Here is a 24,682-nt window from a genome sequence, read left to right as displayed (position 1 = left end):
TTTTGCAGATCCTTAAATCAAAGCAGTCTTTCTCTATTTGGGTTTAAAGGACTTTTAGTTGATAATTTTTCTCCCTTAGGATTGTTCCTCTTTTTTGTCCAGAGCAGGGCTAGAACCAGATAGCTCCATATATGTTTATTTATTGAGTTTGTTCCTTGGTTAACACACATTTTTCAGTGTATACCATTTGCCAGGCACATTGTTACAGTTCTGTACGGTATTTTTGTTAATCATTTTAGGACTGATTGGGAACGTGTTAATCTCTCAAGATGGTGTTAAAGTGGGACGGAATGTTTTCACTAAAGAACCTGGCCCATTGTGTTGTTCTCCTCTGAGGCAGCCTTAGGGAGCCAAGATCCATCTTTGTAAGGGTCATGATGAGCATGCAGCTGTTTCTGGTTGCTTTTTTTGGTGTCACTTCATAACTACTGCTTGCTGCCTGCCTGTCCTGATTGTCTAAGTAATGAGCAACCCTTCTGTGAACTTCTACTCCCTGTTGAAGCACTCTGAAATGTCACCATGTCCTCCCACCTGTCACTTACTGTGTCAGATCCATATTCACTTAAAACCACATGAACTACTGAGAGTTGACAGTTCTCTGTTCTTAGATATTGTCATGGACCTAACATGTTTTCAATAAGACAGCTCCCCCTCCCTCAAGCTGTTATTTAAAAATTATCTTTAAAACTATATAAAAACTGCTTCTTTGTTTTGGGGGCAGTTTTTAGGTTTTGGTGTTTGCAGAGGCGAGGATTGAACCCTGGACCTTGTGCATGCTAGACAAATGCTCTGACACTGCTCTCTATCTCCAACCTAAAATTGCTACTTGGAATGCTATAAAGATGGGCAAGTAATTGCCTTTTGGAAACTCACTGCTCTTTTCTGGAAGCTACTGCCAGTTATTTTGCTTCCAGATTGCTTCTAATAGTAGTGGCATGTGCACAATTGCACAGCTTACCCGAGGTCAGTTGTAAAAGAATAAGTGGAGTGTTGCTATGTAGCTTTAAGACAATATAGCTGAAAAGGTTATCTTACATTCCCTTTTCTTGTTCCCTTTCTTTTTAAGGAGTGGTGAATGTGTTGCTCACAACTCCACTCTGGGTGGTGAACACCAGACTGAAGCTGCAAGGGGCAAAGTTTCGAAATGAAGACATTGTACCAACTAACTACAAAGGCATCATTGGTGAGTGTTGCTGGGCTATGGTTCTCCTCAGGGCTTTGTTCCCCTTTATATATGGAACCTGTGGCAACAATCAAGCTAGGAAACAGCCAGCCTCAAGTTCTATTAACCTTCAGTAAGCTTTTTTTTTTTTGGTCCGGTTGTGGGGCCTGAACTGGGCCTGAGCACTGTCCCTCAGCTTTTCAGCTCAAGGCTAGTGCCCTACCACTTGAGCCACAGCGCCACTTCTGGCTTTTTTCTTTTTTGCTTATGTGGTGCTGAGGAATCGAACCCAGGGCCTCAGGCATGCAAGGCAAGCGCTCTACCACTGAGCCAACTTCCCAGCCCTTCAGTAAGCTTTTGTTAGCTAATTTGTCTATGGGTTGGCAGGGAGTTAACTCATCTAAGCCTACCCCAGCTGAGAGTCTCAGCTTCATATGTCTCCCTTCCTCTTTCTGCGACCAGTCTTGAATATGCTCTTTTTGTGGCAATGGTAAAAACACAGAGGACCCAAAGCTGTACCCAGTGATAAAGCCCATTTGCATTTTGCCTGCAAATACCCTAGTGGTCAAAATGATGCCCAAGACGAGATAGAGAACACTGCTCTCAGGGGGTGTAGGTGCAGTAAGTGTTGGTATGGCTCAAAGTGGTAGCCTTAAACAAAAGGTCAGGGATAGCACCCAGTCTTTGAATTCAGGACCCATGACTAACAAAAAAAAACAAACAAAAAAAAACCCCAAAGCTTGAATTTTCAAACAGAAAGAGGTCAAGGACAATGCCCAGGCCCCATAACCACAAAAAAAAAAAAAAAAAAAAAAAAAAAACAATTTATAAAATGTAGTTTACAGGGGCTGGGAAGGTGCCTCAGTAGAGTGCTTGCCTTGTATGCATGAGGCCCTGGGTTTGATTCCTCAGCACCACATAAGCAGAAAAAGCCAGAAGTGGTGCTGTGGCTCAAGTGGTAGAGCACTAGCCTTGAGCTGAAAGGCTGAAGGACAGTGACCAGGCCCAGAGTTCAGGCTCCACAACCGACCAAAAAAAAATGTAGTTTGCATATGACTAATAGTATATGTAATTTTAAATTATTTTTCTGTTTTGGTTTGTGATGTTTTGGTTTGAATGCATGTTAGGCAAGACTCTACCACTGAGATACACCCCGAAACCAAGTAAATGTTTTAGGAAATAATTGATTATACCTTTTTTTTCTAGTGTTATCTTTGGATACATATACACATTTGGTATCTGGTGGTCTTTGATCTTCTGCTTGCTTGCTTGCTTTTTTGGGGATGTGGGGGCAGTTATGCGACTTGAACTTGGGGCCTGGACACTGTCCCTGAGCTCTTTTTGCTCAAAGCTAGCATTCTACCACTTTGAGCTGTAGCACCACTGCCAGTTTTCTGGTGGTTAATTGGAGATAAGAGTCTCATGGACTTTCCTGCCTGGGCTGGTTTTGAACCACAATCCTCAGATCTCAGCCTCCTGAGTGGCTAGGATTATAGATATGAGCCCCCAGCATCCAGCTTCTTTTTCTTTTTCTTTCTCCTTTTTTTTTTTTTTTTTTTTTTTTGAGGTACTGGCGTTTGAGCTCAGAACTTCCTCACTTGCTAGGCAGGTGCTGTACTGCATGAACATATCTCATTCCTCTTTGCTCTGGTTATTTTTTAGTTAGTGTCTTCCATTTGTCCAGACCACCCTGGACTGTAATCCTCCTACTTAGGCTTCCTACCACAGCTGTGAAGATAGGCACATACCACCACATACCTTTTTCTCTTGAGATGGGGATCTCATGAACTTCTTTGCCTGGCCTGGAACTGCCTTCCAGGTAGCTAAGATTACAAGAATTAAGCACCAGCATATAGCTCAGCTTCTGTGTTTTAATAATGTCAGTCCTATGTAGTGGATTCCAGAAAACTGTCTTACTTTTGTTATACTGGACCTTGTATTTTAGGGACATTATCAGTTCACAGCTCTGTGGTGGTGGGAATTTATTGTTCTAATACTAGATCGTCAGGAAGACTTTCCTAAGATTGAAGATAGTCTCTAACTAATTGGTTAATTAGTCATAATTAAGTGACTAATAACTACCCATCAGTTAATGATTAGCAAACTATTGTCAAAAGTAATTAATTGCTCTGAGTGGTGGTGGTACATACTTGTAATCTTAGCACTGGGGAGACTGAGATAGGATTGTGAGTTCCAAACTAGCTTGGGCTCCTTAGTGCAACTCTGTCTCCAAAACAAACAGCTTGGGGGTGTGGCTCACGTGATGGAGCTTCTTCCTAGCAAGACCAGTGTTGAGTTCACACCCACAGTACTACTAAAACAACAGCAGCAAGAGGTGATTAACTCATGAAGGTGTCCCTAAAATGGCCTTTGCAAGAGGGAACCAGTCAGGTTTGTGTTCTGGGTACATTTAAACAGATTTCTTAGCTTTTCTAGTTAAGGCATTATCATTATCCTTTTCAAACTCCTGATATTTTGCTTAGATGCTTTTCACCAAATCATTCGAGATGAAGGAGTCTTGGCATTATGGAATGGTACATTTCCCTCTTTGCTGTTGGTCTTCAATCCTGCCATCCAATTCATGTTCTATGAAGGCTTAAAACGACAGCTTTTAAAGAAAAAGATGAAGGTAATCCCTGCTTTTGAAAGCAACAATATAATAGTTCCTGGCACCTTCTCGTTGTTTGGGTTGATATGGTTCATTATTTGCCTTCCAGCTTTCTTCTTTGGATGTGTTCATTATTGGTGCAATAGCCAAAGCAATCGCCACCACAGTCACCTATCCCATGCAGACGGTACAGTCGATCCTGAGGGTGAGTACTGGGGTTCTACCTGCATTGTGTCCAATACTTGGTCTTTTTATTTGAAGCAGTGTTAATAAGGGAAGGAGGAGTCAGTTGCTATGTCCGAGTAGTCAGTCCCCTTCTATTTTTTTCCATTTGTTTGGTATTCTGCTAACCAGGCTATTGATTAGCTTCCTGTTTGGTGTGGAATGAAGTTCACATCTGTAATTTTGTAGGTGACAAAGTGTCTCAGAAGACCCTGGCTTAGTGGAGAAGGGTGGTTGGCCTGTAGTTAAGAAGCGTCATTGGCTTTGAACAACTCCAAGGAGGAGTTGAATTCAATATGTTGAATTCAAAATGAATTGAATTCAACATATTGAATTCAAAATGAATGGGAAGACAAGGACCTTGAAGTGCAAAGTACATTCCAGGAAGGAAGCATGAAGTGCCAAGAGCTTGGTTCACAGCTCACAGCTATGAGAGAATGGCTTGCTTAGGATAAGATTGGAAAAGTACCAGAGAAGCTGTAGATTAGAAATATAGGTAGTATTCCCAGCTCAGGAAAGCCTCAGAGGGCTTTTACCTGATGTATAATTCCACAAGATTTCTGGCAAAGTGGTCAGAAGCTAAAAGCAAAAGCAGGGAATTGGATCAGCTAGGGAATTATTTCAGTAATCCAAATAAGGGGATGATGGCCTAGACCAGGATAGCAGCAGTGGAGAGAAGAGATCAGATATGGTCAGCTTCATGATCTGTTCTGGGGCTGAGAATGTAGCTCAGTTATGGAGTACTTGTCTAGTAAATGAGAAGCCCAGGATTCATGCCACTTCTAGAAAGAAAAATTGAAAGACTTATTGATAGATAAAAATGAAAGTGGTGCGAGTATTTTGGTTTTCTGTTAAAAGTATTTTTACTAGCAAAGTACCAATAACTCACACCTGTAATCCTAGTTATTCAGGAGGCTGAAATCCAAAGGATTGAGTTTGAAGCCAACCCAGACAGAAAAATTCTATGGACTCCATCTCTAAAATAACCATTAGAAATCCAAGTAGGAAGGATGGTTTTATTTAAATTGGTACTTAGCATAAAATAATGTATAACATGGAGGGTGCTAGTCTATAGAGGTTCTAACTGATTTGGGTTTATCAGAACTTCTCAAAGAACTAGAAATTATAAAAGCATACTTCCATACCTAAATCATCATCCTTTGGTGGTAGAATTTTCTCCATACTTCTCTGTGCTAGTGAAAATTCTTGAAGCTATAGATTAGTTCAGAGGTACAGTCCAAGCTTACATAGGTTCAACAACAACAGTAAAAATTCTCATGCTTCCCAGGCACCAGTAGCTCACACCTGTAGTCCTAGGTACTCAGGAGGCTGAGATCTGAGGATCAGAGTTCAAAACCAGCCCAGGTAGGAAAGTCCAGAGACTCTTATCTCTAATTACCACCAGATAACTGGAAGTAGAGCTGTGGCTCAAAGTGGTAGAGCATTAGCCTTGAGCAAAAGAGCTCTGGTACAGTGCCCACGCCCTGAGTTCAGCCCCACAATGGACACACATACAAAAATGTATGCTTGCTTTCTTGAAAAAGAAATATTTTACTGGCTCATGCCGATATATCTACTCAGGAGGCAGAGATCTGAGGATCGGTTCGAAGCTTGATTTATCTGCCCTCACAGATAAATGCCTTAGGCTCTTTTATCTTGAGTAAACCAGCAAAAGCTGTAACTGGAGATGTGGTTCAAGTGGTATAACATTAACCTTGAGCAAAAAAAGCTGAGCAAGAGCGCACCCAGAGCTCAAGCTCCAATACCAAAACACACACACACACACACACACACACACACACACACACACACACACAATTAAAAAAAAATTTTAATTGTCATTATAAAGGTGATGTACAAAAAAGGTGGTTTTTTTGTTTTATTTTGTTTTGTTGCCAATAATGGGGCTTGAACTCCAAGCCTGGGCACTGTCCGTGAGCTTCTTTTGCTCAAAGCTAGTACTCTTATCACTTGAGCCACAGTAAATACTTCCAGTTTTTTCTGTTTATGTGGTATTGAGTAATTGAACCCCGGGCTTCAAACATGCTAGGTCAACACTCTACCACTAAGACATATTCCCAGCCCCAGAAAAGAATTTTTTTTTCAACTTATTTCATCGAAATATTTCACTTAATTAAAAAAATAGAAGGTTAATGAAATCTATGATAGTAAATGAATATTTTTTATTAAGTGCTATATAAGACATTAATGTAATTTCCTCTCTGTATAGAAATAAAGTTTTTTTTTAAGCAGCAATAAATGGAAATTTTTATTTCTCCTTCCACAGTTTGGACGTCACAGACTAAATCCCGAGAACAGAACATTGGGGAGTCTTCGGAATGTTCTCTTTCTTCTTCACCAGAGAGTCAAGTGAGCTTGTCACTGTGTCACCTTCTGCCCTCCCTTCAGCAGCCACCTCTGCCAGAATTGGTTGAAATTGCTTCTCTTGCACTAGTGCAATGGCTCCAGAAACCTCTCCCTATGTGCTCCGACATTTCTCAGTTCAGAAGCTTAATACAATTTGACAGCAATTGAGAAATTATGGGACACTTCTGGCCCTAATTTTTTGTTAGTTACAGATACATACAACTCCAGCAAGGGAACCCTCTAGGGTGTACTCAGTGGTAGAGCCATACTTAGTATGGACAAGGCCCCAAGTTCAATTCCTAACTACAACAATCTCCCACCCCACAAAAAACAAGGAATGAGGAAGAGATCCCCATTTGATCCTCTCATTCATAGCATATATACCTCCCTTAGGAATATAACATTTGCTTGTAGAGTGGCAGAGGTCCTGAGAAAGAGAGTGGAGAGTGGGAAGAATGATGCCAATTGTGATGTTGGTGGGGATGTTAAGGATGGTAATAGGAGCCACTCGACAGACATTGGCTAGGTGCTGTAACATGAGTCATTTCAGTTAATCTTAGCAGTCGTTCTAGAGGTAGAAGCTAGTCATTTCTGTTTCCTTAATTTGACAGAGAAGTCAAATTAAGTCAGGGAGTCCTTCTAAAGTAAAAGAGGCTATAATTTTATTGTTGTTCCTAGATACAAGGTACTTTGAAATAAATTTACTATACAAATAATATATGCATGGTATAAAAAAAATAAAATTGGAAGTGGCGCTATAGCTCAAGTGGTAGAGCGCTCGCCTTGAGCTGAAGAGCACAGGGACAGCGCCCAGGCCCAGAGTTCAAGCCCCACGACCGACAAAAATAAATAAATAAAAATTAATCAGATATAAACCATATCTAAAAATAAAATAAAATTGGATGGGCTGGGAGTGTGGCTTAGTGGTAGAGTGCTTTCCTAGCATGCATGAAGCCCTGGGTTTGATTCCTCAGAACCACATTAAAAAAAAAAAAGTCAGAGCTGGGTGCCAGTGGCTCACCGCTGTAATCTTAGCTACTCAGGAGGCTGAGATCTGAAGATCACGGTTCAAAGCCAGCCTGGTCAGGAAAGTCCGTGAGACTCTTACCTCCAATAAACCACCAGAAAACTGGAAGTGGCACCGTGGCTCAAGCGGTAGAGCACTCGCCTTGAGCTGAAGAGCTGAGGAATAGTGCCCAAGCCCAGAGTTCAAGCCCCATGACCGACCAAAAAAAAAAAAAACGCCAGAAGTGGTTCTGTGGCTCAAGTGGCAGAGTGCTAGCCTTGAGCAAACAGATGTTCAGGGACAGTGCCTAGGCCCTGAGTTCAAGTCCCAGGACTGGCAAAAAAATAAAATAAAACTAAATAAAATTGGAGCAGGGCACTGACAGCTCAGGACTGTAATCTGAGCTATTCAGGAGATTGACAACCGAGGATTGTGGTTTGCAGCCAGCATGGGCAGGGAAGTCCCTGATACTCTTATTTCTAATTAACCACCAAAAAGGTAGAAGTGAAGCTGTGGCTCAGTGGTAAAGCCTTAGCCTTGAACAAACAAGCTCAGGGACAGTCCCCAGACTCTGAATTCAAGCCACAGAACCAGCACCACAAAAAAAAAAAAAAAAGAAAGAAAGAAAGAAAGAAAATTATGGATCAAGTCTTGTTCCTATAACCTTGTTTTTTTAAAAAAAATATTTTTTAATTGAGATTAAGTGATTACATAAATTTCACAAATTTCACAGCATTGTAGATTGTGATACTTAGTTAAAGTCACAAACACATTTTAACCTTCACAAGGCAAATTGTCATTATCTTGGTCTATAAAGTTTGTGAATTCTGTAAGCTTTGACAATCCAACTATTTCTTCCATGTTGCATACATATAAATTTCTTTCCTTTTGTTTTGTTTTTTATGCCAGTCCTGTGACTTGAACTCAGGACTTGGGCACTCTCCCTTAGCTTTTTTGCTCAATGCTGGCACTCTAACACTTGATCCATACCTCTACTTCTGGCTTTTGGTGATTAATGAATGATTAAATGAGTAAGAGCTATCATTCTATCCAGCCAAATGTTCTGCAATGTTGGCAGAAGAAGAAATTGAAATCCTTTTGTAACTGTAGGCTAGAGTCTTTTTTTGTTTGTTTATGTTGTATTGAGGAATTGAACCTAGGGCCTCATGCATGTTAGCACTCTACCATTAAGCCACATTCTCAGCCCCTAGACTAGAGTCTTATAGACTTTCCTGCCAGGGCTGGATTCAAACCTTGATCCTTAGTTCTCAGCCTCCTGAGTAGCTAGGACTACAGGTATAAACCAGCTTCGTTATAACTTCTGAGTAGAGCACATGATTGGTTTTAATCTCTTAGTCCACATGCCATATATACCCCTGGAGTTGTTGAACTAGCATAAGGGATTAATTCACTTCCAACAAAGAGCTTTTAGAGAGATCATTGTTCCTGAATTTCATCTTCTAGCCAAAACATTGTTCTCTGAGTGCTTCCTAAGGGCTGATCTCCAGAGTTACTAGAAATAGAAATTATTGAGCCCTGTCTCCAGCTTAATGAATCAGAAACTCTGGGAATGGGCCCAGAAATCTATTTTAAGAAGCTCTTTGGGTGATTGAGATGCTTGCTAAAGTTTACCTAGGGTAGACCAAATGTATGGAAAGTCTGAGACTTTATTTCTTTTCATTTCTGACTCTCTCTCTCCTTTTCGGGCCAAAATGTTCTAATCTAATTGGAAGCTTTCCTACGACTTGGGGGCTATTAAGCTGAAATAACTGAGTTGGGAGAGTGTTCTTAGGTCAGATTTTAGCATTTAAAGTGGTTTTAGGAGCTTTCAAGATCTGCATCCTATTAATAGAATATTGCCAGCATTCCACTAATTAATGATGACTATAAAAATTATTGATGGGACCAGGAATATTAAACTTTATTAGTCCCCAAATGCCTTTAAAACTAAGAAGTACTTTGACAACAGTCTGTGTTGAAGTCTAAAATCTTTTCAAAGAAGCCATCAGGGTAGTATATTTCTCTGATGTAAAAGTTGACTTTTACAAAGAAAACTTGTTATTTCCAACTTCTTTTCTTTTAGGCGTTTTGGGATAATTGGACTCTACAAAGGCCTTGAAGCCAAACTGCTGCAGACAGTCCTCACAGCTGCTCTCATGTTCCTTGTTTATGAGAAACTGACAGCTGCTACCTTCACTGTAATGGGGCTGAAGCGCACACATAAGCACTGAGATGCTATCCACAGGAAAGTGTGGAGATGCTGTAACTGGGTGTGTCTGTCCAGTGAAGAGAAGCAAGTCTCCACGTCAGCTCCTCCCACTGCAAATGGTACTCATGTTGAAAGGGTAAACAGGGACTCTAACTGGACCTTTTCCAATTTCATTTTTATGATGGCTGGATTTGGGGATGGAGATTGAACTAATGTGAAAATATTGAAAACCTAAAAGCGAAAGTTTGTGGAGTTTACTTGTTATTTGCGGGGGGGGGGGTGGGGGGGACACAATTCTTCTCCTGTGTAATCTTTCCTATCTGAAGTTTTGCTTACATTTTCTAGCTGTTTTTATTCCATTAATTGCCTCCCAGGTTCCAGAAAAATTCAATAACATGTCATTTTTTTCAGATAATTTAAAATGTCTTTAATCCTGGTATTTTCCTTAATATAAAAAATAATACTACCATTGTGCCACAGATGTGACTTTATTTTTGTTGGGTTGTTTTTTTTTTCCTCCTGCCTACTGAGTTAAGTGAACTATTTATTTTGTGGAAGAAATGAAAATGACTAATCCTAAATGATTCTCTTACAAACTATTTGTAAATGTCACTTATTCATTAGTGTTCAACATAAGTTTCAAAAATATTTATTTTGACACGAACTCCAATCAGAAGTCCCAATAAATTATCTAATGTTCTTGGAAGTTTCTCTTTATTCAGGGATTATGTTAGATAAACAACCAGATGGTAAAGAAAACAAATAAAACACACACGGGCTGGGAAGGTGGCTCAGTGGTAGAGCACTTGCCTTGCATGCATGAGGCCCTGGGTTTGGTTCCTCAGCACCACATAAGCAAAAAGAAAAAAGCTGGAAGTGGCACTGTGGCTCAAGTGGTAGAGTGCTAGCCTTGAGCTGAAGAGCTGAGGGATAGCGCCCAGGCCCAGAGTTCAGGCTCCACGACCGGACCCAAAAACACACACACACACACACACACACAAAGTAGGGAGAGGGTATATCTTGTGTAGGACCTGGAATATTATCTCCCTTTATAGACTCAGGGTGGAAGCTGTATATTTGGAGAAACATTTGATGGAGGTTATTTCTATTTGGAAACATTCCCTTGAGTCCTACTACTCATAGTATGGTCCATCAAATAGTAGCATTGACACCAGTTAGAGCTTACTGGGCTCACAGCCCAGGTCTTCTAAATCATATTTCTGCAGTTTAATGAGATCCCTAGGTGATTCCGATTTAAGTTCAAGAGTTTTGTAGACCCCTGGCCCAACAAAGGCTGTATTGGTTTCAGTTATAGAAACCAAGATAAAGATTTTTTTCTCAAAGGAAAGCTAGACTAATACATGAAGACAACCCTGAAAAATCTAGGCTTCTCATGTCATTCACTTTCCCCTCAGAGCACATAGCTAGGAGGAGATTTATACATCTTCAACAACCAAGAAGCAGATTTTTCTGGGCAGTAGTAAAACAAATCTGGATTCCTATGACTTGGCTTTTGTCCTCTTACAAAATTACAGTCTTTTCATGTATAAATCTATGATTTAGAGTCATAATAACTCATCTATGGATACCATACTTAGCTTAATTTTGCGAGTAGAAATTTTTCTTGTTTTATTCATTGGTAATTTCAAAAGATGTGATTATTAAACTAGCAGTAATTGAAAGAGCATTATGTTGTTCTAGAAAGTGAGAATGAGGAGGAACTAGACTGAACCACTTATTTCCTATTTAAGCCACAGAACTGAAGATGGTATTGTCCCCATTCCTTTTATTTTGCTTTAATGTTTGCATGTCTATCTATCTAGGCCTTGAGTGGGAAGGACAAAACTATTGTTTGGATTTCTATTTAGGAGGAGAACAGTTCTGATGGTGATAGTGATAGTGATGATGCCTTTTTTAATTTCTTGGTCATTCATTAGGGTCACTGCATTGGAAAATTTAATTTCTGTACATTCTTAATTTCTGTTTTGGAGTGGACACCAGTATATCTACTCTTATCTATTGTACTGTTAACTTTGAAGAGCAGAAATAGGATTTGCTATGAAAACAGTGCAGGGGGAATTATAAACCTTAGGGTTTATTCCCAGCTTTGCAACTGAGTAATGAATAACATTATCTCCTAGCGTTTCAGTCCTTTGATAAGTGGAGATAATAATGCTTACTGTCCACTTCAGAGGATGTGGGAGAGCTACTGATGTCAGCTAGCTCTCTTTATGATTGTGGGATAGAGGAGAGCTGAGTAGAACTCGTGATGGTACTGAGATGGTACCTATTTCTGGGAAATAGTAGGTACAAGCAACAATATCCTCATTTCATCAACAAGGAAATTGAGACAGAACTGTCTAATGACTTGTCTGGTTAGATTCAGGACTAGTGATTAGTTTACTGCAGTCTGGTATAAGATTAAGAGAATGTGGCTTAGTGGTAGAGTGCTTGCATAGCATTCTTGAAGCCCTAGGTTTGATTCCTCAGTACCACATAAACAGAAAAAACCAGTGGTAGAGTGCTAGGTTTGAGCAAAAGAAGCTCAGGGACAGTGCCCAGGCCCTGAGTTCAAGCCCTAGGACTGGCCAAAAAAAAAAAAAAAAATATTAGGAGAATTAATTTTGGAACTAGACCTCTATTCAAATTCTGACCCTCTTCCTTGCCAACTTCGGAAAGAAAGCCAATAATGAGCTCTGAGGAAGGGGTTTTCTCAGCTGTGGAATAGAGAGCTTTATAAACTCAGCTAGAGAGGTGACTGCAAAGATTAAATGAAGTCTTGTAAGTTGCTTAACACATTAACTGGTGGCAGGAGAAGGTGATGCTAGTACTGATTTTTATTCTTTGTTTTTGCCAGGCCTGGGGCTTGAACTCAGGGCCTGGGTGCTGTCCCTGAACTTCTTTTTGCTCAAGGCTAGCACTCTACCACTTGAGCCACAGCACCACTTCTGGTTTTTTCTGTTTATGTGGTATTAAGGAATGGAATCCAGGGCTTCTTGCATGCTGAGTAAGCACTCTAGCCACTAAGCCTCATTTCCAGCCTGACTTTTATTCTTACATTATTTCCATTGATAGGAATAGAGCTGTTTGAGTGAACATAACTGTGTCCAGGAAATGTGACTGCGGTCTAGATTTGGAGCTAAACTTGGATTCTCGTTTTTGTTTTATCATGTGAATCACTTAAGCTTTTTTTTTTTTTTTTGGTTGATTATGGGGCTTGAACCTCAGGGCCTGGGTTCTGTCCCTGAGCTCATTTGCTCAAGGCTAGTGCTCTATCACTTTGAACCAGAGCTCCACTTTGGTTTTTGAGTGGTTAATTGGAGGTAAAAGTTTCATGAGGACTTTTCTGCACTGGCTGGCTTCAGACCGTGATCCTCAGCTCTCAGCCTCCTGAGTAGCTAGGATTACAGGCGTGAGCCACTGGCACCCAGCTCACTTAAGCTTTCTGAGCCTTCGTGTCTTCCATTGTCAAATAGAAATGATTACTTTTGCAGACTATTACAAGGATGAAATACGGTATGTTGCATCCTGCCATGTGTGCACATGCATGCACATGTACGTGTATGTGTATGTATAAGCACCTGGCCCAGGTGCTTCTATATGTGCTTAAAAGATACTGCTCATATCAAGAAAATCACTCTATGGGGCAGCATTTTCTCTTTGTTTTAATTCTGAGTATATCTTTCCTGGATGACTTTCAGTTTGTCTTCTTTTCCAAAAGAGAAGCCAAGTGCTGGCTTTACCAATGCAAAATTGGAGCAATGCAGAGAAAATTGCACATGTCATGCTGTGCAAGGGTAACACTTACGTGACTGAAATGTTTCATGCTTTTCTTTTTGGACTGAAGATAATAATTACTCATTTATTTGTGACAAATATTCCACTGGTGACAAATGTCCTTACCCTCCTCCCTCCCTCAGTGGATCCAACATTTTTGCTAGTTAAGAGACAGTCTCTCTGACTTGTCTGCCCAGGTTGACTGCAAACCTCTTTCTTCAGAGCTTAGTTTGTTTGTTTGTTTGTTTGTTTGTTTTGTCAGTCATAGGGCTTGAACTCTGGGCCTGAACACTGTCCCTCAGCTCTTCAGCTCAAGGCAAGTGCTCTACCACTTGAGCCATAATGCCGGTTTTCTAGTGGTTTATTGGAAATAGGAGTCTCACGGACTTTTCTGCCTGGGCTGGCTTTGAACCGTGATCCTCAGATCTCAGCCTCCTCAGTAGCTAGGATTACAGGCGTGAGCCACTGGCGCCCGGCCAGAGCTTAGTTTACTGAATAGTTAGGTTTACAGGTTTGAGTACTAGTACTCAGCTTAGCCATTTCTGAGTCAGGGAGTTCCTGTTCATCGTTTCATTAATCACTGGTGACTGGTGGTACAAGTCTGTAATCCTAGTCACGAAGGAGAATGAGATATAGAGAATGGAAGTTCAAAGCCAGCTGAGTCAGAACAGTCTGAAAGACTCTTCAACTAACTAGCAAAATGCTGGACTGGGCTCTAATGATAGACTTAACTGTCTGGGGCTAGAAAGCTGAGTGAGAATTGGTGACACTGAGTTCAAGCCACACACACACACACACAATGTCTGTAGAAATCCTTCATGCTAACGATGGTTATGGAAATCACAGAAGACTTTTATAGCTTTTGACTTTTAATTTTATAAGTAAGCTCCCAATGATAGAAAATGGCTGCATATCTTTCTTCCTTTTTAAAAATTGTACTATTGCAGCTATGAAGAAAACTTTAAACCAGCAGAGGGCGTTGCATTCAGCCTCCTACATCATCTTCAGAAATCCCTACTGTCAGAACTGGCCAGTGAAAACTGCCCTGATTAAACAGAAAGAAGCATTTTTAGACCCAGTGGACAGTCTGAAGAGGGCTGTACATTGAGCCAATGGACTACTTTGAAGCATCCTTTTATCTGTAAAAGCAGAGAATAGAGTAGAAAAATTTTGCTAAAATGACATCCTTTTTCCTACTAGCATGTGCCTAAACTTTTAATTTGTCTTTTTGGCCAGAGGATAAACTCAGTACCTCTCAGAATCAGTAGAAATTGAAGCCAGAAACATAAAAGTCACCAGTAGCAGTAGCATCCACCTCTTAGGGCTTTTTCTGAACTCAAGAAAACTTAAAAACTAACTGATCCACAGTTTTAACTTCCTCTTTCTTCTAGTCACCATCTGGCAAAAAAGTTGGAAAATGATTAAAGAGTGGGAGGGGGCTGGGAATGTAGCGTAGTGGTAGAGTGCTTGCCTTGCATGCGTAAAGACCTATTTCAATCCCTCAATACTACATAAATAGAAAATGCTGGAAATGGTGCTGTGGCTCAAGCATAGAGTGTTCCTTGAGCAAAATAAGCCCAGGGACAATGCTTAGGCCCTGAGTTCAAGCCCCAGAACTGGCAAAAAATAAAAAATAAAAGAGAGCAGGAAGAAGAATAGATAAAAGACCCTTTGACAGTCTATGAATTAACCAACCAAATTCTTATAAACAAGTGATACTGGTATAAGCAGATATGTTTTTCTCTATCATCTGAAATGTAATAACTTGAAGCATCTATCTAGGTTGTAGCCAACGATAGCTCTTAATCTTTACCCTAGTATTTATTTTCTTTTTTCTTTTTTAGGTCTGAGGCCAGGACTCAAACTCGGTACTGATGCTTTTACTCATTAGCTAGTGCTCTGTCAACTGAGCCATGACTCCAAATCCCATACCATAGTATTTGAAATACTAATTATGTTCCTGCCAGACACTTGCTAGCACTGTAATACAAAGATGAATAATAATAAGTAATCTGCATATGGTGCTTTATAGTTTATAAAGCAGTCTGGCATTTACTAGCTTACTTGCCACTCATTTCAGACCTGTAAAATTGGACAGATGGAACCTCCATTTTATAAGTGTGGAGATAAATTCAGATAGTGAAATAAGCTGCTTTGTCACACAGCAGTAACTATCAGTAGAACAGGAGTCTTCAGATCTGAGGCACTCCTTTCCCATGCCACCATGCTCTCAAGGGAGGGCTTATTGCTATACTATGCTAAAGGACCTCCAAATTAGGACTACTGCAACCACTTTGGTTTTGATTATTTGGTTTAATAAACAACTTTGCAAATAACCTTGAGTAGCGATACTATTTCTCTTTGTGTGTGTGGAGGGGCGCATAATAAGCCACTAGCAACTGGCTATTTCTCTTTTTATCAAAAAAAAAAAAAAAAGAGCCAAGTGTTGGTAGCTCACGCCCATAATCTTACTTACTCAGAGCCTGAGAACTGGAGATCAAAGTTCAAAGCTAGCCTAGGCAGCAAAGTCTATTTGAATTTTTTTGGGGGGGAGGGGGGCGGTCAGTTGTGGGACTTGAGCTCTGGGCCTGGGCTCTGTCCTTCAGCTCTTCAGCTCAAGGCAAGAGCTCTACCACTTGAGCCACAGTGCCACTTCTGGTTTTCTGAGTGGTTTATTGGAGATAAGAGTCTCACAAACTTTACTGTCCCGACTGGCTTTGAACTGTGATCCTCAGATCTCAGCCTCCTGAGTAGCTAGGATTACAGGTGTGAGCCACTGGTGCCTGGCTGTCCATTTGAATCTTATCTCCAATTAACCACCAAAAAACTGGAAGTGGAGATATGTTTCAAGTGGTAGAGTACCAGCTTTGAGCAAAAAAGCCAAAGGACAGTGTGCCCAGAACCTGAGTTCAAGTACCAATGCCAATACAACAAAAAGAGAGAGAGAGAGAGAAGGAAGGAAAGAAAAAGAAAGGAAGGAAGATTGATTCAGTATGCAGGTAATGAAAAAAAAGGAATATTGGTATATAACTGAAAGCTATGAGCCCCTGCATTGTTCTTTAAGGTATGATATGGAGTGATGCACATTTAGGAAGGAGGGGGATTAGAGGCATGGCTCAGATGGTAGAATGACAGCCAATGAGCAAGTCTTGCTTTGGAAGGAAAAAACAAGGGATGAGCCCATCATTCAAGTCTGAAACTTGGATCAGAATATCTTTTATATGCACAGAGATCTCTGGTGTGTGTTTTTTGGAACAAATATGCTAGGTAGAGCTTTAGGAAGTACCTTCTGCATTAAGTTGTATTTCTTGGTTTCCCTCCGTCATTAGACTAAGAACTCTGAATCCTCATTACCATGTTTTGGCATTACTGTGAGTACTCAGTAAATATTTGTCCTTTGAGTATATATAGGAAGGTGGGGAATAATGTTGACTTGAGTTTAACTAAACAAGAGTACCTAGAGTTAGCAGTCCCTAGGGTAATGTGGTTTGTCCGTGTGTCTGTGTGTCTCTGTGTGTGTCTCTGTATCTCTGTGTGTGTGCTGGGGCTTATACTCAGGGCCTAGGTGCTCTCCCTTACTATCCTTTAGCTTTCCCTTAGCTTTTTCACTTAAGATTGGCACAGTATCCCTTGAGTCACAGCTTCACTCTCCTGGCTTTTTTTTTCCAGTCTTGGAGCTTGAACTCGGGGCCTAGGCACTGTCCCTGAACTTCTTTTGCTCAAGGCTAGCACTCTACTACTTGAGCCACATTGCCACTCCCAGCTTTGTCTGTTTATGTGGTACTAAGGACTAAAACCCAGGGCTTCATGCATGCTAGGTACTCTACCACTAAGCCACATTCCATGCCATATATGGTCTGACTAGGACTTCCAATATTCAGGTACAATGTTGAATGGATGAGTTAAAAGAAGACATTTCTGTCTTGTTCTGATTCTAGGCAGAAAGCATGCAATATTGTACCATTGAGCGTGATGTTAGCTGTGAGATTTTTCAGATTCCCTCCTTGTTTATGTGGTGCGTCAACTAGGCTCAAGCCCATTCAGTTCTGAGCACTTTCAGCCCTTCTTAGGAGTTTATGTTAGTGCACTCACACTCTTCCTAACCTCATTTTGCTGCTGCTGCTGTGTACACCATAGTGTTTATACTTACTGTTTTGTTTCCTGTTAACCACTTAGGTAAATCTTTCTAAAATGCTAACCATTTCTGACCACATCAAACAATGAAATACCCATAACTTAATCACTGCTTTAGAACGTAAACATTGCTGTCATGTGTTACTCTGCTGCCTTTAGGAAGTGATAACCGTAGTTTGTCCCTTTAAGTAAATCACTGCAGATTCTGGGTTTTGATTTTGCTTTTGTTTTGGTCATGGGGCTTGAACTCTGGGCTTGGGCTCTGTCCCTGCGCTCTTCAGCTCAAGGCAAGTGCTCTACCGCTTGAGCCACAGCACCACTTCCAGTCTTCTGGTGGTTTATTGGAGATAAGAGTCTCACAGACTTTCCTGCCCAGGCTGGCTTTGAACCATGATCCTCAGAGCTCAGCCTCCTGAGCAGGTAGGATTATAGGCATGAGCCACAAAAGCGCCCCGCTGCAGATTCTGTTTTGCATTTCTGTATCTGCTTATTTGCAAATACATATTGTCCTGTCCCTAGTTGTTAATTAGCAAATCTTCTGGTCTTCATATGCCTGTTTCTGCTAATAGCCAACTTCTAATTTTCTGTAGGCCAGCTGCAAAAGAGTCAACAATTTTAGAAGTTTTTGTGAAATAAGGACAAATAGACTAAGGAAGAAATTCCCCTACAATTAAAATGCAGAAGCTTCCCAATAGCTTGTCTGTTATTTGAATGTCTTCTATGTCCCAGCCTCCCAGCTCTGTTCAGGAAGAGTCATTGTCAAGTATGAAGTATCACTATTTTTCAAGGCTTGCTTTGTACTCTTGTACCTTACCTCTACTCCCAGTCCATTGTCATTAATTGAATTCTGTTTTTCTTCTCCAGTACATGAGTGTTCATACCAGCATTTTACATAATAGTCAGGGATTTCCAGTGTTGACTAAATAGCAGTGTCATATTAATAATTGCAGCAGAATACCTTGCAGCAATGAGAGATAACAAATTATAGATATGTGCAGCAAGATGGATGTATCACAATGTTGAGAGAAACCAGACAGAAAACCTTATGTTTGATTTCATTTTCGCAAATATCCCAATCTGTATTAGAAGTCAAAACAATGTCTACCCGGGAGGTGGACACAGCAGTTACAACTTAAACAAGACTAAGCTGGAAAGATGAAAATGCAAACCACACAAATGCTAAAGCAAAGGAAAGCTGATGGGTGGTAAAGGAAAAGCCTATTGTAGGATTCAAGGGGCCAGAGCACAGTGGTTCAGTAGGTAAGACATCAGGAAGAGATGAATGACCTAAACTAGACCTATGTAATGTAGTTAGGTGCATAATACAAAGATTGTCAGAATCACTAAAATAAAATCAACATTGAGACCTTGATATCTTTAAAAATTAAGCCAAAAAGAATATTTAATCAGCATTTCAGTCATTAACCTTGTTACATTATAATTTGTAAATATTTGGTATACAATTTTACTTGTGTACACATACATCTAATATATGCATATGTATGTATGTATACATATGTGTATGTGTGTGTGTTCATCCAATTTCCTGGCAGAGAAATTGAACCAGTAGAATTTCCAAGATGATCAATGTGTTTTATATTCCAGTCAGGTGACCAGTGGCTCAAAGCCCAAGATGGAGGCTGGTCACCAGAAAGATACTGGTGTGATTGGAGGATGTGACTTGCAGTCTTGTCCCCCAACCTGGGAGCAAAGAGAGAAGAGAAAAGCGCTGGATTGATTAACAATGACAAATGTTATATTCAACCTTGCTTACGTAATGAAGCCTCCATAAAAACCCAAAAGGATTGGGCTTGGAGCACTTCTAAGCAGGTGTTTTTATTAGCATTAGTTGGCAGTACTAGTGATTGAACTCAGGCCTTTGGCTTGTTAGGCAGGCACTGTACCAGGGAACCACACACCTTCAACCCTTGGAAAGCTTCTAGGTAGTTGAATACATGAAGTACTTGTCGGTTGGTATACCTGAGACAACATGGAATCTCTGCCCCTTCCCACATACTTTGTCCCATGTACCTCTTCCAGCTGTCTGTGCATCCATATCCATCATAATATCGTAATATACCTTTTTTTTTTTTTTTTTTTTTTGCCATTCCTAGGGCTTGAACTCAAGGTCTTGGCTCTATCCCTGAGCCTTTGTGCCCAAGGCTAGCATTCTACCACTTGAGCCACAGCATCACTTCCAGCCTTTTCTGAGTAGTTTATTGGAGATAAGAGTCTCATAAATTTTCCTGCCCTGATCCTCAGATCTCAGCCTCTTGAGTAGATAGGATTACAGGTGTGAGCCTTGCTTCAGTGTCCCCCACAAAGGCCCATATGTTAAATGCCAATGAAGGCGAGCTTGTCTCTACTGGGAGGCACCAGCCTCTTCCTCTTTACCTTTCAAGTCTTGGCCATAAAGTAAGTACATACCATGCCATATGTGTAACTTGCCACAGGCCCAAAGCAATAGGGCCTCTTGAATCATGAACTGTAACTTCTGAAACTATGAGCCAAAATAAACCTTTCTTCTTCTTTTTTTTTCTTTAAATATTGTATTTCTTGAGAAATAGCAAGTGTGTTAAAATATGCATGTGATTTCCAGAGGGTTGTAAAGTTGAATAAAAATTCAAATATTACCTAAAATGTAGGGAATAAAGAATAAGCTTTTGTATTGTTAATTATAAAGATACAATGATAAATGTTTCCTCCATTGTCCTAATCAAAGGTCATATTTCCACCAACAGGTTTATCTCCCATACCCTTACCATCAGTGGATAGCTTTTTTTTGGGTGGGGGGTGTCCGGTCGTGGGGCCTGAATTCTGGGCCTGGGTGCTGTCCCTCAGCTCTTCAGCTCAAGGCTAGTGCTCTACCACTGAGCCACCTTCCCAGCCCAGTCGCTTTAAAATGCTGTTACTACACTGATAATACCTCATTGTAAATTTACATCTTGTTAAAGCAATGAGGTTCAACCTTTAAATGGCTGTTGGCTATTTGTAGTTCTATTGTGGTTGAACCTTTCTTCTTTATAAATTGATTCTCTCACGTTTTTGTAGTCGCACAAAGCTAATACAGCAGCACACTTAAGAGTTCTGAGTTTTGGGCTGGGAAGGTGGCTCAGTGGTAGAGCACTTGCCTTACATGCCTGAGGCCCTGGGTTCGATTCCTCAGCACCACATAAGCAAAAAAAAAAAAAAAAGCCGGAAGTGGCGCTGTGGCTCAATTGGTAGAGCGCTAGCCTTGAGCTGAAGAGCTGAGGAACAGCGCCCAGGCCCAAAGTTCAGGCCCCACGACAGGACCCCCCCCCAAAAAAAAAAAAAAAAAAGAGTTCTGAGTTTTGTGAATCCCTCTAGCAAATAAACCCAAAGAGGAGTTTGTGGAGATTCCAGTTTATAGCCAGCTTGTCTTGCGCTAGATGGGAGTGGACACATAACATCAATATTTGCAGAAAACATTTTCAAATTCTGTTCTTTACTGGTATTTCTTTTTACCAACAGTAAAACAGATACTTTTGTGTGTGACTATGTGGGTCCTAGGGCTTGAATTCAGGACCTGAGTGCTGTCCCTGAGTTTTGTGCTCAAGGATAGCACTCATCATGTAAGCCACTTTCAAGATTTTTGGAGGTTAATTAGATATAAAAGTCTCACAGACTTTCCTGCTGGGGCTGGCTTCAAACTGCAACCGTCAGATCTCAGCTTCCTTAGTAGCTAACATTACAGACGTGAGCCATCCCAACTTGACTTGGACACTTTATTTATTTATTTGGTACAGTAACCAAGTGGTGGTTGTGCTATCTAAAGTAACTGGTCAGCTGGTACCAGTGGCTCACACTTGTAATCCTAGCTACCCAGGAGGCTGAGTTCTGAGGATCTAGATTTGAAGCCAGTCCAAGTAGGAAAATCCATGAGATTCTTATCTCCACTTAACCACCAGAAAACCAGAAGTGGCTCTGTGACTCAGAGAGGTAGAGCACTGGTCTTGAGCAGGAGAGCTCAGAGACAGTGCCCAGGTCCGGAGTTCAAGACCAACAAAAATAAATATGTATATAAATAAGTACATATATACATACATACATACAATGACTGGTCAGTTATAAGGGACTTGTGCCTCTCAAAAATAAGCACCAAACCCTTTATCATGCATTCTCTGCTCTCTTGTCTTAGCATTACTTTATGTGACCTAGCCCTCCAGCCTCACCCTGCTGTCTTATGTCCCTTTCTCTGCATGTTTCTTTACCTCCCAGCTTAGCTGCTTGCTAATTCTCATTTCCTCCTCCTTCATTAGTAACAGAACCCTTGTGTTGCTGAGTCGTGACTGTGTATGTACCCAGTTATGTAACACATTGCACTTACAGATGATGGCGGCTTCCCCTCCTCCCTCTCTTACTCCTCTTTATTCTCCTTCATTGGTAAAAATTAGACATGAGTACATTCTGGTTTTACAGGCTTCAAATAATAATACTTTTTGTCTGCTTTCCACTGAGAAATGACCACCCAACGGTTTGGTTTAGAATCTTTCATCATTACTCTTCTAGGTATTTACATTTTCTTTTCTTCTTCTTTTGCTTTTTTTTTTTTGGCCAGTCCTGGGGCTTGAACTCAGGCCTGGGCACTGTCCCTGTGCCTCTTTGTGCTCAAGGCTAGTGCTCTACAACTTGAACCACAGCTTCACTTCTGACTTTTTGATGGTTAATTAGAGATTGGAGTCTTAGGAAATTTTCAACCTGGGCTAGCTTCAAATCAAAAGTAAACATCTGGCTTACTTCTGTATGTATGCTCAAAAATTAGTACCTGGGGCTATGAATGTGGTTTAGTGGTAGAGTGCTTGCCTAGCAGGCATGAAGAAGCCTTGGGTTTGATTCCTCATTACCAATAAATAGAAAACACTGAAAGTGGCGCTGTGGCTCAAGTGGTAGAGTGCTAGCCTTGAACAAAAGAAGCTCAGGGACAGTGCCCAGGCCCTGAGTTCAAGCCCCATGACTGGCAAAATAAAAATAAAAAAATTAGCATCTGTAAACCTTACATTGTTATTTCTCCAGGTTTGTATATGAGAAAATACATGAGAATATTGTCTATATCCTGTGTTTCTTGCACAGGACAGCTGTAGATATTGATGATTACTGCTTTACAAAGATAATGCTGGAGTAGCTCAGTGGTAGGTGCTTGCCTGCTTACTATTCATGAGCTGCCAGCGCCACTAAGAAGGAAGGTTACAGTGATTTTGAGCAGCATTACTCTGCAAGAAACTGATTTGGGAAAGAAATCACCTCAGTTGGCAGAGGTTGAATGTAAAGATCTTTGTGTACTGTTGGGAGGTGTTGTTGACAGAATTTGATCAGTTGCAGAGACCATGTCTTATGTTTTTCTTCCCTTCCCCACTGCCTCTCCCCCGTCTCCCTAGGCTTCAACCAAATGGCAGAACCAAATGAGACAAAAAGATGAAAATGAAGCTGGTGCAGTATTCATGTGTATAATCTTACCTATGTCTAACTACTAATGAAGGCTGAGATCAAGAGAATCAGGGAGTATCATGGTTTGAGGCCTACCTGAGCAAAAAGTTCACAAGACTTCATCTCAACCAATAAAAAGAAAAAGCTGGAGACAGGCTCCCATGCTCATACTTGTAATCCTAGATACTCAGGAGGCTGACATCTGAGGATCCTACTTTAAAGCCAGCCCCAGCAGGGAAAGTCCGTGAGACTCTTAATCTCTAAACACCAGAAAACCAGAAATAGAGGTATGGGTCAAAGTAATAGAGCACAAGCCTTGAGCACAAAAACTCAGGAACAGCACCCAGGCCCTGAGTTCAAGCCCTATGATTGACAAGAAAAGAAAAAGAAAAGGCTGGGCAGATTGGTATGTACATGTCATCGCAGCTACTTGGGAGGCCCAAGCTTGCCTGGGTATAAACATGAGAGCCTATTTGAAAACAACCAGGGCAGCCAGGTGATGAGGGCTTACATCTGTAATCTTAGCTACTCAGGAAGCTGAGATCTGAGGATTGCAGTTTGGAACCAGCTTGGTCAGGAAAGTTTGTGAGACTATCTCCAATTAGCAAAAAGCTGTAAATGGACCTTTGGCTCAAGTGGTAGAGCCCTAACTTTGAGCAAAAAAGTTCAGAGACAGCACTCAGGCCCTGAGTTCAAGCCCAGCAATGACACAAAAAGGAAGGAAGAGAAAAGAAAAAATAACCAGAGCAAAGACCAGTTCAGACCCCAGTACTACCCAAAAAAAAAAAAAAAGATGAAAAAAAGTACTTAGATTCTGCTGTGAGAGTCAGAGAGAGGCTCGGTAGTGATAAGTGTGACTCCGTTGTCTCTCAGCAGGTTTAACTCTTAGCACAGAAGCCTGGCTTTCCTCTGCTCACATGTGACTGCCCTTACCAGGCCATCTGTCCACACCACTGTAGCAATTGTATCATCCACTGAACAATTAAACCACTTTGAGTACTCAAAATTAAAGGGAGGCAGGGTGTGGAGCATGCACTCACACCCATGTGCAACCTCGTATATCCCTTCTTTTTTTTTTTTTTTTGGTTGGTTGTGGGCCTGAACTCGGCCTGGGCGCTGTCCCTCAGCTCTTCACTAGCCTTGAGGCTAGCGCTCTACCACTTGAGCCACAGCACCACTTCCGGCTTTTTCTGCATATGTGGTGCTGAGGAATCGAACCCAGGGCCTCATGCATGCAAGGCAAGCACTCTACCACTGAGCCACCTTCCCAGCCCCCGTATATCCCATTTTTATCCTTTTTTTTTTTTTTTGCCAGTTCTGGGGCTTGAACTCAGGGATTCGACACTGTCCCTCAGCTTCTTTTGCTCAAAGCTAGTACTCTACCACTTGAGCCACAGCACAACTTCCAGCTTTTTCTGTGTATGTAGTACTGAGGAATCGAACCCAGGCCTTCATAAATGCTAGGCAAGCACTCTACCACTAAGCCACATTCCCAACCCATTATTACCCTTCTTTCAAGTTCACCTACCTGTCTCATGCCAAGATCTAGAATGGCCCCTAGTGGCATTGACTCTTTTCTAGATTATTCTTCTAGTTTATTCTTTTCCTCCCAGGCAAATTTTACTTAAATCACTCCCAACTGTCAGCATGCCTTAAGCTTATAGGCCCCCATGCTACAAATGTCCTAGTTGGAGAAAATTTGGGGAAGTTAAGTAAATGAATTAAGAAAAGAAATCACCCAGAACTTTCCCA

At 41.0% G+C, this 24,682-nt stretch overlaps 1 protein-coding gene across 3 annotated transcripts in view; it reads left to right on the top strand.

Moving 5' to 3' along the window:
- The window catches only part of Slc25a17 (solute carrier family 25 member 17), a 34,888-nt gene extending 25,071 nt beyond the window's left edge, over nucleotides 1-9,817 (top strand). For all 3 annotated transcript variants that reach the window (XM_069999609.1, XM_069999607.1, XM_069999608.1), the window contains 5 exons: nucleotides 1,067-1,183; nucleotides 3,646-3,791; nucleotides 3,880-3,975; nucleotides 6,280-6,362; nucleotides 9,449-9,817. In XM_069999609.1, coding sequence (XP_069855710.1) covers nucleotides 1,067-1,183; nucleotides 3,646-3,791; nucleotides 3,880-3,975; nucleotides 6,280-6,362; nucleotides 9,449-9,596 — 590 coding nt within the window. In that variant the 3' untranslated portion in view covers nucleotides 9,597-9,817. The remainder of the gene's footprint in view (nucleotides 1-1,066; nucleotides 1,184-3,645; nucleotides 3,792-3,879; nucleotides 3,976-6,279; nucleotides 6,363-9,448) is intronic.
- Nucleotides 9,818-24,682: the final 14,865 nt, after the last annotated feature.

Source organism: Dipodomys merriami, unplaced genomic scaffold (genome assembly GCF_024711535.1).
Source record: "Dipodomys merriami isolate MVZ:Mamm:240054 unplaced genomic scaffold, mDipMer1.0.p SCAF_55, whole genome shotgun sequence".
NCBI lineage: Eukaryota > Metazoa > Chordata > Mammalia > Rodentia > Heteromyidae > Dipodomys > Dipodomys merriami.
Note: the sequence above shows the minus strand (reverse complement) of the source record. Positions and strands in the feature narration are given on the sequence as shown.